This window comes from Argentina anserina, chromosome 5 (assembly GCF_933775445.1).
Source record: "Argentina anserina chromosome 5, drPotAnse1.1, whole genome shotgun sequence".
Classification (NCBI taxonomy): domain Eukaryota; kingdom Viridiplantae; phylum Streptophyta; class Magnoliopsida; order Rosales; family Rosaceae; genus Argentina; species Argentina anserina.
Window position 1 is genome coordinate 3,288,152 of NC_065876.1, and position 12,410 is coordinate 3,300,561.

Consider the following 12,410-nt stretch of genomic DNA (forward strand, 5'->3'; position numbering starts at 1 on the left):
TCTCTCTCTCTCTCTCTTTCTGAGTCACAGTGAGAGCCCTACGGAGCTCGAAAATGGCGACCGCCCTTCTCCCGGAGACAGCTCAGAAGGTCCTAACCCAAGAAGCCATCCGCTCCGCCGCCAAACAATCCCAGCGATGCCTCACCGTCCCCGTCAAACTCCGGCGAGCCATCAAGAAGTACCTCCGAGGTTGACTCAGCACCTCGTAACTATCTTTCTCTATCTACATGTATGTTCATCTATGTATTTGAACTAATGGGTTTGGGGTTTCAGAGCAAGAAGTGCCTCACATGAAGAGGAAGGTGCTGAGGCTGTCGGAGTCGTTCAACCAGATTAAGGATGTGAACTCTCAGATGATTTCTTCCACTTCGAAGCAGCTGGTCGAGGACCCTTTGCTTAGGGCTGACCAATCACAGAGGTGGAAAATCAAGAGCTCTTATGGTGATATTGGCCTTACTTATAGAGACGACGAGACCATTGCTTATGTTGCTTCCAGAATGCCAGCTGTCTTCTCTGCTTGTCACAGAGTACTCAAAGAGGTATGGATTCATAATTAAGTTCAACTTGATAAAGCTGTGCTCTTGTATGTTAGAAATGAACTTCTTTAATTGAGTTTTAGTGTCGGGTTTTTCAATTGGGTGGAAAATTATTGTTCTTTTCGGTTGTGTATCGATGACAGTGTGATTCAGTTTTCATCTTGGATATTCAGCGGTGTGTTTCTGTTAACGTTGTTGTTGTTGTTTGACAGGTTAGTAGAAGGCTGCCTGGTTTTGCTCCTGCTAAAGTATTGGATTTTGGTGCTGGCACGGGATCGGCTTTCTGGTGAGAAGTTCATTTAGTTATCTTTTGAATGTTAATCATGTGAAGATTCGGGACCACTGTTTGTATGTACTGTGATTTGGATGTAATGTGAATGGAATGCTTTAGGGCATTACGAGAAGTCTGGCCCAATTCGTTGGAGAAAGTTAACTTAGTAGAGCCATCACAATCAATGCAGCGTGCAGGCCAGAGCCTTATACAAGGTTAGTGATGGTTTTTCTGTTTAAATTTGCTATTCAGTTCTCATCTAGATATAGTAATCATGCCTGACTATTTTTTTTTAAAAAATTCCCAAGTAGAAGTGTACAATTCTGTTGTGATGGTTTAAAGGAGTAACATGCTAGTGCATATTCTTCATTGCTTTATGTACTGATTTAAGGTCAGAAGAACTTGCCGCTCATTCACAGTTATGGTACCCTCCAATTGTTGACTAAAAGCATCAGCAAATCAGAGAGAGAACATGACCTTGTAATTGCTGTAAGTTGTGTGTATCTGGAAATTTTATCAGTTACAAACATAACTTCTGCCGTGGCATATTTGTTCCTAAATTACATCTATTGTTTGTTACTATGAAGTCATATGTTCTTGGAGAGATACCATTGCTGCAGGATCGAATTACTGTAGTACGCCAACTTTGGGATCTTACACGGGATGTCCTGGTATACCTCCAATTCTTGGATAAGTCTCATGTTTCACGGTCTATCTCATGAAAAAAAAAAATTGCTGTTGCCCTATTCTTCAGTTTGCACCATTTACTTAAGGAGAAGTATCCCCTAAAAATATTTTACACAATTTTAAAGAAAAGTATGCGATGATCCTATATTTCACCCTTTCCCGAAAACCAAATTTGAAAATAGGAGCAAAGAGATTGAAATACTAGTGATCAAATTACCTTCCAAGTTTTCTCTATGGACCTTCAAATCTTTAGCTTTATATTTTTACTCAATGATTCCCTTACACACTTGAATGTTTGTAGATTTTGGTAGAACCTGGAACACCACAAGGATCAAATATCATATCTCAGATGCGATCACATATATTATGGATGGAGAAAAGGGTAAGCTATAGTTGTTATGGGGTTTTGTTCCTCCTTTTTCATTTTTTAAATCTAAATTATACATTTGTCTGCTGCTTTATTTCTGACCTTTATGATTCTTAGAAAAGCCGTAAATCCAAGGCTGCAATTGATAAAACTTCCAAGGACTTGGTTGTGGCTCGAAAAAGTGGTGCCTATATAGTTGCTCCTGTGAGTATAGTTCTGCATTCTGCATATTTCTCTCTTCTGGAATAATTATGTTTCACACATCTTACATCATGTGGTGTGTGTGTGTGTGTATTTGTTGTATCCTCTCATTTTTATTTTAAAGTTCTCTTAATGCAGTGCTCTCACGATGGGGCATGTCCTTTAGAGAAAGCTGGTAAATATTGTCATTTTGTTCAACGTTTAGAGAGAACTTCTACTCAGCGTGCATACAAGGTTCTCTCTTAATTCTTAAGCTGTATACTCTTCTGAAAGATTTATCTGGCCATATTGTTTGAATCTAAGCAGTGGCATTAGAGGCAGGTTTCAAATTGGAATTATAAAATTGCTAAATACTTGTAGAAAGGAAACAGGAACCTATACATTTTCTCAGTCCACCTCTTGCCTTCTAGACATTGCAAGTATTGAGTTTTCTAGCAGGGTCTGTTGATTTACTCACCATGATTCAAACTTTCCTATTTTCACCTATTTATCTAAAAGTTCCAGCTCTCTTTCGTTGTTTAGATTCTACATCTCTTGCAAATGGCACAAAATCTTTGAATCTATGTGTTGTTGTTGGAAGCAAGACTTTATTTCTTCATCTTGTTCTATCATATTCATTTTAAATACAATTTTTTTCTGATTTTCCCTTCTCATATATGACCTTTTCTTAGCGCTCCAAGGGTGGTCCGCCGTTACGTGGATTTGAAGATGAGAAATTTAGCTTTATTGTTGTCAGGCGAGGACAAAGACCAAGGTTAGTGCTTTTTGTGGTGATATTCAAACTTGTGGAATGAGTTTTAAAATTCAAATACATAAAGCTACAATGACATTTTTGATAACCATTACTTCATTTTGGTGATCTTTCACCATGGAATTTTATTGCGGCTAACTCAGTTTCTTCTCAGACACATCTATATACTTTTTTATACTCGTAATAGTTGATTCCTTGCAATCAATAAATTTCAATCAAATGTGTACTGCATTTATGTACTTCCCCTCCTCAAATTTTTTTATGTACATCCAGTCTTCAGATCATTTTATTCATACACTTATACATTTGATGTTCTCTCTGGTTGCTCCATTATTGTCATTATATGACCAGGGAACCTTGGCCTCTTAATGGTGTCAAATTTGACCCTTTGAAGGAGCAACATGCTAAAAGAACTCTGGAAGATCTTGAGATTGAATATGGTTAGAATCATTTTCATCTTTCAACTTTTATGGGCTCTGTAGTGACTGGTGTTTGGTTTATGATTTGATCATTGGTAATTACATTTAAATATGTGACCTATATCATTTAAATAATAGTCTTTGGCCTTGTCAGAGGACCCAGAGGATCCATCCAGCTTGCAACAAGCTAGCCTCATTCCATATGAAAAACCAGATGCAATAACCTATGATTCTGATGTTGTGGAAGATGATGATCGCGATGATAATGACGAAGAAAAGGAGGAAGACGACACAGGTCATGCTGATCTTGGGGGTGGTTGGGGTAGGATAATCTTCATGCCTGTTCGAAGGGGCAAGCACGTTACTATGGATGTATGTCGATCAACGAACGAAGATGCTTCAGAAGGGACACTTCAACGAATTGTTGTCACAAAGAATAAGAACCCTGCATTGCACAATCAGGCCCGAAAGTCAGTGTGGGGTGACTTGTGGCCCTTTCGAAGATAAATTTTGTAATTTTTTTTGGCGCTGTAGTCGTTCGACCACTATGTATAAGATGCGCATGCTCAGTTTTATTCGCTATTCAGTCTTTAATAGCCATTCCTGCAATCAAGGTTGAATCTTGCTCTTTCAGTAGTTGCAAACCTCAATCTTCTGAAAGCATTTCATTGTTAGCCATTTGTTGGACTGATGCTTAGGTTAACATTGGGTAAGGTCCCAATTGTGCCATACCGGTGGCTTAACAAACTGTAAACAATTCCAATCCAATATAAACGACAGAAAAACGATGAGGTGAATAGAATCTTAGGGGTTTAATTGTTGAATAATTGCCAGAGCTTCTCCAGTTATAGACAACCCTTTTGGCTACTAGATTAAACAGATCCGCTGTTAACGTTTTACTTATAGGTGGTTATTCTATGTTGTAATCAATGAGTAAGAAACTGACGTTCTCTTCAATAATTTCAGATAATTGCTGCATGATTGCTCCATATTCTGTTCTAGCATATGTAATGACAGAAGTAAAAAGGGATCCATTCAAACCTACTTGTTGTAAAAGGCAAAGGGATTCCATCAATTGAAACAAATTATGTAATCAGGTGATTACCAATTTGCATCACCTCTACAACTTGTAGAAGTAAAATACACGGTTAGATTAAAATGAGAACTTAGATTAGGTTGTCTTGTGCAGGATTGGCCAATGAAGTACCTCTTTTTGCAAAATAAATTACGTACCTACACCCCCACCTAATTCATGCAAATAGCCAATTAGGGAACCATGCTCTGTACTAGGCCTCAAATTTTTCCTTTTAATTCGTTATCAGATTGACTCTTTCTAGCTCTGGGACTTCTGCTTCAACCCTGCTGTTTCTTGTATCTAATCATAATGCAAGCCTATCAATTTTGCTGACAGCAAGGAAAATGTGATCATATGTATTAGGGCATCTTTACTAAGAAAATTAAGAAGAGCATTATATATCATGGCTAGGGCAACTCAGTTTACTGAGTGTAGTCATTTGCACTATAACTTTAATGAAAATCAAAGCAAATGCGAATCAGCTCTTGCCCTTAATTTTGCAACATGAACTATCTCTCAAATCAGCAAGGAGTCAACAAAAGAATCCAAATGAACATCATCATCACCTTGATCGACCTTGAGAAGTAGCTGCCGATATTCTTCATCCATTTTTGCAGAAACATCAAAGTCTCCCACAGTTTCGCAGATCGAGGCATATCCAAAAGGGCTATGATACTGATCAATATTAGAGACCTCTGCATCAAGATGACTCAGTTGAGCTAAGATGTTATTGTTCCTTATGTTGGGTTTTGCAGAAACTCTAAAGGCCTTTGGTTGATGAACCTTAACTTTTGCTTCACTACCTCGATCATCCTTACTGAGTTGTCCTTCAACAGGTTTTAATGCTCCTCTTTTAGTACTACCTGCAGTGTTCTTGAGCCTTTTGCAGAGGTTGGTATTCCAGTAGTTCTTGATCTCATTATCAGTTCAACCAGGTAGTCTTCCTGCAATTAGACACCATCGATTTCCCAGAAGTGAATGAAGCCTCACTATGAGGTCATCCTCATCAGGAGTTATGTTACCTCTCTTTATATCTGGTTGGAGATAGTTCATCCATCTCAGCCTGCAACTCTTCCCACATCGAAGAAGCCCTACGAGTAGCTCCAAATGCAAGTAACCAAATTAGAACTAGACCTTTTAAGAACAAAATAGAAAATAAGTAAAACCTAATGAATTACTTGCCTGCTTTCTTTGGCACAGACATCCAATGGCCTTCACCATAAGAATGGATGTATTGAATGAGCATTGTGTCCTCTCTGGTTGTCCATGGACCTCTCTGCAAACCCTCCTTTGAACAACACGGTGTTCTTCCCATTTCAAGTTTGCACAGACTGCTTCAGTATAGCTCATGAAAGAATGAAAGATCCTCAAACACAAAACCAGAGACAGTGATATCGTTGCGAATATTCCATTCTAGAAATAACTCAAGTATTGTAGTAGGACAGTACTCGTTTAATGTGTGTGTACTAACATCTTACCAACTCTTCACCGTCAATTATGCTTGATGTTTACATTATGACACAATGTTTAGTATTTTTTGTTGGGCCTTTTTGTTTTAGGTTTAAGAAAACGATAAACTACACCTGCCCCTTCACCTGCCCTCACCTCCATACTAAATCTCGAGCTCTTTTTTTGTCAATCACGAAATCTCTAGCTCAGAAGTCAGAACCAAATGGATGTGTGATCTCACCACAACAAGCTGCTTCAGTCCAATATACCAGAATCATATTTTCATTGATCTAAACAGTGACAGTATCTGGGGCCCAATCTCAATACAATTCTCTTCTTTTCTTCTCATGCTTCCTCTGGTGGATGAGACGAGTATAATTCAAAGGACATGTATTTAGTCGTCTCGAGAATAACAACTGCGCTAACATTGGCAAAGCCATGGAGAACAGATACAAGTGGGGAAGAGCATTGAGCTGAGAATGAAAGAACAGCTGCCCCCAAAATCACCAAAAAATTTAATTTCACAAAATGAAATGTGACACATCCACAATCTTTCTGAATGTATGGCTTTGAGAAGATGCCTCAGAATCACCTATACTATACACTTGTATTTTGTATACACAACTAGTCTAGTCTAGGGGGACTACTACTGCACAAGAAATTCTGTATAATTTCTAAGCTGACAAACAAATTAAAGAATCATGTAAAGGACTTGTATAAGATGAAAACGGATACAAAACAAAAGCAATCCCCCAGCCACTGTTGTTGATACCTCGGTAAGACTGCAGTTGAATTGATCTGTTGTTGCACCCGGCATGACCTGACTGGACTATACAGTTGGATATGTAAACCTGGCATACTGTCATTGATACTGCATCAAACAAGCGCCAAGCATTATTGATAAATACCAGCTGTGATTGCAATGATGCAATTCACGGTCTAAAAAATGTCAGCTTTAGGCCGGATAATTCTGGCCTGACAAAGGGATCTTAGCACCGAGTCGGTAACCCATAATTGTGGTGGGTTCTGATGCGTCCATCCCAGCCGGCTGTGACAATCACGAGGCCCCACATATGAGAAGAAGTAGACAAGCTCTGACATGCATTCTTCAAGAACCTGTACTCTGATCTAGACATTGTTGGGGAAACGGGCACCGGGGGCACAGGACTTGAGTTTACAAGTTTCTCTTCAGGATAAGTTGGAGTTCCCTTTGGCAATGACTCCAACAAAAACCCACGACCCAGAGAGAAGCAATCAGGTGAAGAGATGTGTGTTCTCTGTTGTACTCTCTCATCGAAATTGAGAAGTTTCAGTGGACTATCAACGCTACTTCTTCCCTGTGCATCCCCAATGAATGTAGGGGATGGAAGCATGCCTGGGAGGTCATTCACACCATTCCAAGGTATAGCAATCATTGAGTTGGGGGACACAAAACTCTCGCAAGATCTTATGTTCTTGGACCGTAAAGAGGACGTGTCCTGGCTATTGTAATTCCAGATGTGAACACTTGAATCCTCATTTGCCGAAACAATGTGGTTTCCATCTGAGGTAAAAGATGCAGAAACGTGGCTTCCTCCACTTCGCAACCCTACACATGAGAAAGAAAAAAAACAACTAAATGATATACTTGAGGCAAGACTAGCTTGGATGTAGACCAAAGGGAAACCACCAAAGGGGGTGGGAATCTATGCCACTGGATGTAGGGCAATAAAACTAATCATCGCAAATGACTACACATACCCTTGAATTTGTAGATGACATTAGCCCCACAAATGACATGTACTACTGAATCGGCAGAGGTGACCATAATTTTGCTTGGGTTGCTTGGAGAAAACTGTGGAATTCTATCAAATTAGTATGCAGCGGTGTTAAGTCAGAACTGAATTTGGAAAAGGTAAACTTGTCAATAACCACCTGAAAACCAGTAATCCTCTTTCCCCCAGACTTCTTCTTGCCCTGTATGCATATCTGAGCATCCAATTCCAGGTGATTATCTGAAAGCATCAAAAGTTCAAAACCATGTCAATAAACTATCAAAATCATGAAAATAATAAAAAGCTCTAAAAGCCCGGGGCTAGATGTAAGCCCTAATAAGAATAGGGTGCCTAATAGCTCATACACTACCTGAAGTTAGTCTCCATCTCTCTTTTTTTCTTTTCTTTTTTAATGTAGGTCACTTCATGAAAAACGGAATTTAATGATCTAACATTATAGAATTTGCCACACATTCATAATAGCAACCATATTGAGAAAATTAACAACAGATATTAACTAGAGCAATTATCAGAATTTCCATTTCTCTCACTATGATAGTTGGACTTAAGTTATAAAGACACCAGACTGGCTACTATATTTCAGCATTAGTCAAATGTTGTATACCTATGATATTAAAAAAGCAGCAGCTGCCGGTGACAAAACCCACAATTCCTCCCTGCATGCATTGAATAGCAAAGTAAGATACAATAACCCTCAACTTTGACGCCTGGGTATTCATGGCCAAAAAAAATATTCAACTGACCTTTCCATCAGGACAGTAAGATACAGCAGTTACTATCTCACGAACATCAATATAATCCACAACCAGGCAACGAATAATTTCCCAGATGCGAACTTTTCCGTCTATTGAACCACTGATGAAGTAATCATCATCCAGGGGGTTGAAATGAACACATGTCACTGCATCAATTAGCACAGGGATAAATAACAGGATTACTTAAAAATGTTTATAAAACCAAGCAATTTGATATATCCATGGTTACAAGAAGCTCAAACAATTAGCAAAGCTTACCGTAATTATTGTGAGAGAAAACTCTCAGGCATCTGTTACATCCCACTTGCCACAGTCGAACAGTCTTATCAACAGAGGATGAGAGCAGAAACTGCAGCAAAGACACGGAAGACGACAACATTAGTTTCATCAAGTGTGGTAAGTCAATACAAACATTGGGAGAAAAATCCATCTTCTGGCAATTTATGAAGACAGCAAATGGTTTAAACACATGATTAACTATGACAGCAAATCCAAAATATTTACTAACCCCATTCTTTGACCATGAGAGATCTAAGACATCACCACTGTGTCCTTGAAACTCATGCAGAGGCTTCTCTGTTAAACGGAAAATCTTCGGAGGGAAAATAACACAAGCTGAGTCCGACGATCCACCCAAATTTTTCGCCTTACTTTGTTTCTCTTTATCCACAACCTGAGAGCCTAACTTAGAAAATGGATTCATTTTGAAATATAGAGAAGAAGGATCATTCCCAATATCAAATCGGTCTATTCTCTCATCCTCAATCACCTTCCATACACGGACAACACCATCTTGACCGGCACTTGCCAGGTATTGCCCATCTAGACTGAACTTCATGGTCAAAATTGACCCCTTATGAGCCGAAATATTTTGTGCACCATAAAGAGAAGACAGTTCCTTGCTCCGTTTTTTACTTGATTGAACCCGGACTCTTTGCATTCCTGTCCTGGTTGCCAATTTAAGACTGATGGGGCTCAGTGCAGCCCCTGGCTTGTCAGCAACACACATTCCAAAGTGTAACTTCTTTAACCATCCTTTTTTAGCGGTCTTATTAGCATCAAGCAAGTACCTAGCATTTTCAACTTCTCTCTGCAATAATTGCTGAATTGAAGGAGATGGTGCTGGTGTACGGGTCGAATGAATCAGCCCCGCACTCACCAATTGGTTTAGTCTCAACCCACGAAATCTGCTGAGTATGCCATCCCCATCCAATTCATCCACAACAAAGTCCCTTCGATCATTCAATTTCCTCGTTGGAAATTCAAAATTCTCGTCCAGTGCATTTCCTAGCGATACTCGAACATCACTTGATGAGGAAGACACTGAACAATGATTTGAGCAACACCCCTCTTCGAAACCTGAAGTTCTCAACACCACCCCACTGTCTTCTTTTATTCTATCAATACCCATTTTACTTCTGTCAATAAAGAAGCCATCATCTGAATCATTTGTCATACTCAAATTCCGATCTAAATCCAAACCCATCCATTTGAGAAACCTATGGCGGCGCTCATGAACACTTTCCGGGGTCTTCCTCCAATACTCATATCTCAAAAAAACTGAAGCAATAGGACTACAGTCCTCACAGTAATCTGCATCCCAATCCGACACAGAAGATAGGTCCTCCCTGGTATCATAAAACTGATCCTCACACTCTTCACTGTAACTCCCCATAAGTAAATTGCTCTCTCCCTCTCTGTTTTCAACCCATGAAATCCTGTGTCAGAAACTTGAAAAACCAAAACAAATTCAGACCCTCAATTATGCTATAAAGCTCTCAATTATAGGCCATAAAAATGTAATCTTTCCGTTCCTATAACCCCAAGTTTCAAACTTCTTTTAAACAACAAAGCACCCAATTCAGATCCTGAAGCCATCAGACAATCAGTCCAAAAAAAACACAATTGAATCAAAACCCAACAGACAGTTTCCACAACTAAACCAAAATTGTAAAGAATCAAACTTTAAGGGAGTTTTGCTCACCTGGGTATTGGTCAAACCCCAGAAATCTAAAGCCTCATGGGGATTTCCACTTCCCCAACTCCTTGTCCTGTTGAGGAGGCACAGAATATTGCAAACAAAACAAAATAAAAATTGAAGCTTTAAACAAATAAACAAACAGTGAAAAACGAATCAACTACAAAACAGAGGAAAGGGGCAAAAATTTGCCTCGGTTTCAGAGACTAGTACCACGGAGATGAAGAAGAGAGATGTCCCAGGCTGGAAGGTGCTTTGCTCCTCGTGTTTTGTCCTTGTGGGAATTTTGTGTCTTTTCTCTGTGTTTCACTACCCTCTATCTCTATCTCTGTTGTACAGTGACTGATTCAATTGTGATTCTTATGCTTCTTTGTTTGTTTTTAACTCGTTTAACGACTACTCCTTCCCTCCATTTATTACAGTCCCTCTGCTGCTTCCTTCTCTTTTCGTTTCAAAATCACTTTGATCGTTTTGGCAGACTAACATTTATATAAAGGTTTTTTTCTTATTTAAATAGTTGTATCTATTTGTATCTCTTACATAACCAAGTGTATCTCCATTGCTTATTACACTTTTAAAATAGCTGAGTGCACCTCCATTATTTATTACACCTCTATAATGGCTGAGTGTACTATTGTTTAATATTTACATATGAGTTGAAAAGTTAATAAAAAAAATAGAGGTTCATTTAGCTATTTCAAAAATGTAAATAAAACTTCCCTATTTAAAATCGAATAATTTGTAGTTTACTGAAACAATGGGTAGGAGATTGAATTTGAATCCAAAAAGGGGAAGAAATTGAAGTGCTTTTTTGTTATTTTACTCGTGATGTTTAGGTAGAGATGTATGTCTTTGACCAAATGTTGGACTTCATTGCTTCAACCAAATTTTCCGTTCTGTTTGCCAACCTTTACTGAAAAATTAGTAGTCTAGGGGATTTGGGCATATATACGTGTAGGAATAGATTGATCTGCAAAAACATATTGGTTTAGTCTTTATGAAACCCTAAGTTTACTCGAGTAACTATGTAATCAAATTAAGAGTATTATAGATTTCAGTCATGTCCTATTCCTCCGATCGGCGATTAAACACGAGATGTCGAACATGTGTTCTTGATTTGGTGTTTGTGTCTCCTTGGTTGCTTTCACCGTCCCCATTTACATAGTACTTACTACTCTTTAAAACATGATTCAAGATCACAATTGCACTCATTCTCTCCTAGCATCATCTTCTCTTAGATGGCATAAGAGCAATTATGGAAGTTTATAATTTAGTGATTTTTTTAAGATACCCGCTTTAGAGTAGTAAAGATTTATTATCTCAATAATAACTAAAATTTATGGGTGATCCAATGTGTATAGGGGTAAGAAATCCCCTTGTGATCAGATTATGATTGTACTTCATTATGATCAGATTTCATATGGTTAAAAACTTAAATTATGATTATGTTTGAGAAAATGCATGTTGTTTTGTTTAAAGGTAGCCCCTTCAGAATTGTTCAAAACAAGAAAAGGAACCCTTGGCTTTTAAGAGAAAAAACCCATTATAGTATCTTGTTCATATCGTCGTGAAACCTCACGTCCTTTGTTAATAAAATCTCAATGCTGATCAACTCCATTCGTAGCGAAGCTATTTTATTATTCCTCGTGGAAGACTGGAGTCGGGGTACTTTAGACTATTCGTGTTTTTGGGAAGCTCTCCTTTGGCACCAAACAAAAAGAGTTGACCAACTTAGCCTTTGGCGGCAAGCCTAAGCCTATCTTTGGGTAAAGGAGTGCTTGCCACGTGTTGATGCACGCTGTTGACTAATATCCTCTTATCGTCGTCATGTTTGAAACTTTGAACTCGGACTTCGTCCAAGACTCCAAGCATTGCTTGCTAAGTTGCTATATTATTCTCAGGTTTAGCAAATAATGCGTTAGCAGATATATACATATTAGTATCATATACATAAAGCATATGAGGACGAATAATGTATATGTAATTTACAAAGAGCTAGAAACACGTCTGTGTGTGTACGTACTACATATAGATTTGCATATGATCACAGATCACTATAAGTTTGAATGCCCTAAACTCATGTAAATCTAATGGATGATAACGTCAGATTATAGACGTAGGAAATCAGACTATGATAATTCATTTC

General features: G+C 38.5%; 2 protein-coding genes and 1 pseudogene across 5 annotated transcripts; 1 reads left to right on the top strand and 2 right to left on the bottom strand.

The window, feature by feature from the left end:
• On the top strand, positions 1–3,865 carry LOC126796482 (uncharacterized). The gene is made up of 12 exons (XM_050523319.1): positions 1–189; positions 274–539; positions 749–822; positions 928–1,022; positions 1,199–1,296; positions 1,395–1,478; positions 1,796–1,876; positions 1,979–2,065; positions 2,201–2,296; positions 2,734–2,816; positions 3,165–3,253; positions 3,387–3,865. Exons 1-12 carry the CDS (start codon positions 54–56, stop codon positions 3,737–3,739), a joined length of 1,542 nt encoding a protein of 513 aa, XP_050379276.1. The 5' UTR covers positions 1–53; the 3' UTR covers positions 3,740–3,865.
• An 805-nt stretch (positions 3,866–4,670) lies between these two features.
• Positions 4,671–5,788, bottom strand: LOC126796484 (transcription factor MYB1-like; annotated as a pseudogene).
• A 448-nt stretch (positions 5,789–6,236) lies between these two features.
• LOC126794213 (uncharacterized) lies at positions 6,237–10,593 on the bottom strand. Of its 4 annotated transcripts, none has more exons than XM_050520873.1 (9): positions 10,478–10,593; positions 10,271–10,337; positions 8,795–9,983; positions 8,545–8,635; positions 8,275–8,432; positions 8,136–8,187; positions 7,671–7,750; positions 7,497–7,590; positions 6,237–7,344 (listed from the first exon to the last, which is right to left on the bottom strand). In XM_050520873.1, the coding sequence occupies exons 3-9, from the start codon at positions 9,959–9,961 to the stop codon at positions 6,746–6,748; spliced, it is 2,241 nt and encodes a 746-aa protein (XP_050376830.1). In that variant the 5' UTR covers positions 9,962–9,983; positions 10,271–10,337; positions 10,478–10,593; the 3' UTR covers positions 6,237–6,745. The 4 variants fall into 4 exon arrangements, with proteins under 4 accessions (XP_050376830.1, XP_050376827.1, XP_050376829.1 ...); XM_050520870.1 differs by having other exon boundaries at positions 8,795–10,016; positions 10,478–10,592; XM_050520872.1 differs by lacking the exon at positions 10,478–10,593 and having other exon boundaries at positions 10,271–10,358.
• Between the last annotated feature and the right edge of the window lie 1,817 nt (positions 10,594–12,410).

Coding starts and splice junctions, on each gene's coding strand:
- LOC126796482 (XM_050523319.1), top strand. CDS start 54: ATGGCGACCGCCCTTCTCCCGGAGACAGCTCAGAAGGTCCTAACCCAA. Junction 1,479..1,795: donor ATCTTACACGGGATGTCCTG/GTATACCTCCAA, acceptor GAATGTTTGTAG/ATTTTGGTAGAACCTGGAAC. Junction 2,297..2,733: donor CTACTCAGCGTGCATACAAG/GTTCTCTCTTAA, acceptor ACCTTTTCTTAG/CGCTCCAAGGGTGGTCCGCC.
- LOC126794213 (XM_050520873.1), bottom strand. CDS start 9,961: ATGGGGAGTTACAGTGAAGAGTGTGAGGATCAGTTTTATGATACCAGG. Junction 8,636..8,794: donor TCTCATGGTCAAAGAATGGG/GTTAGTAAATAT, acceptor TCTTTGCTGCAG/TTTCTGCTCTCATCCTCTGT. Junction 8,433..8,544: donor TTTCTCTCACAATAATTACG/GTAAGCTTTGCT, acceptor TAATTGATGCAG/TGACATGTGTTCATTTCAAC.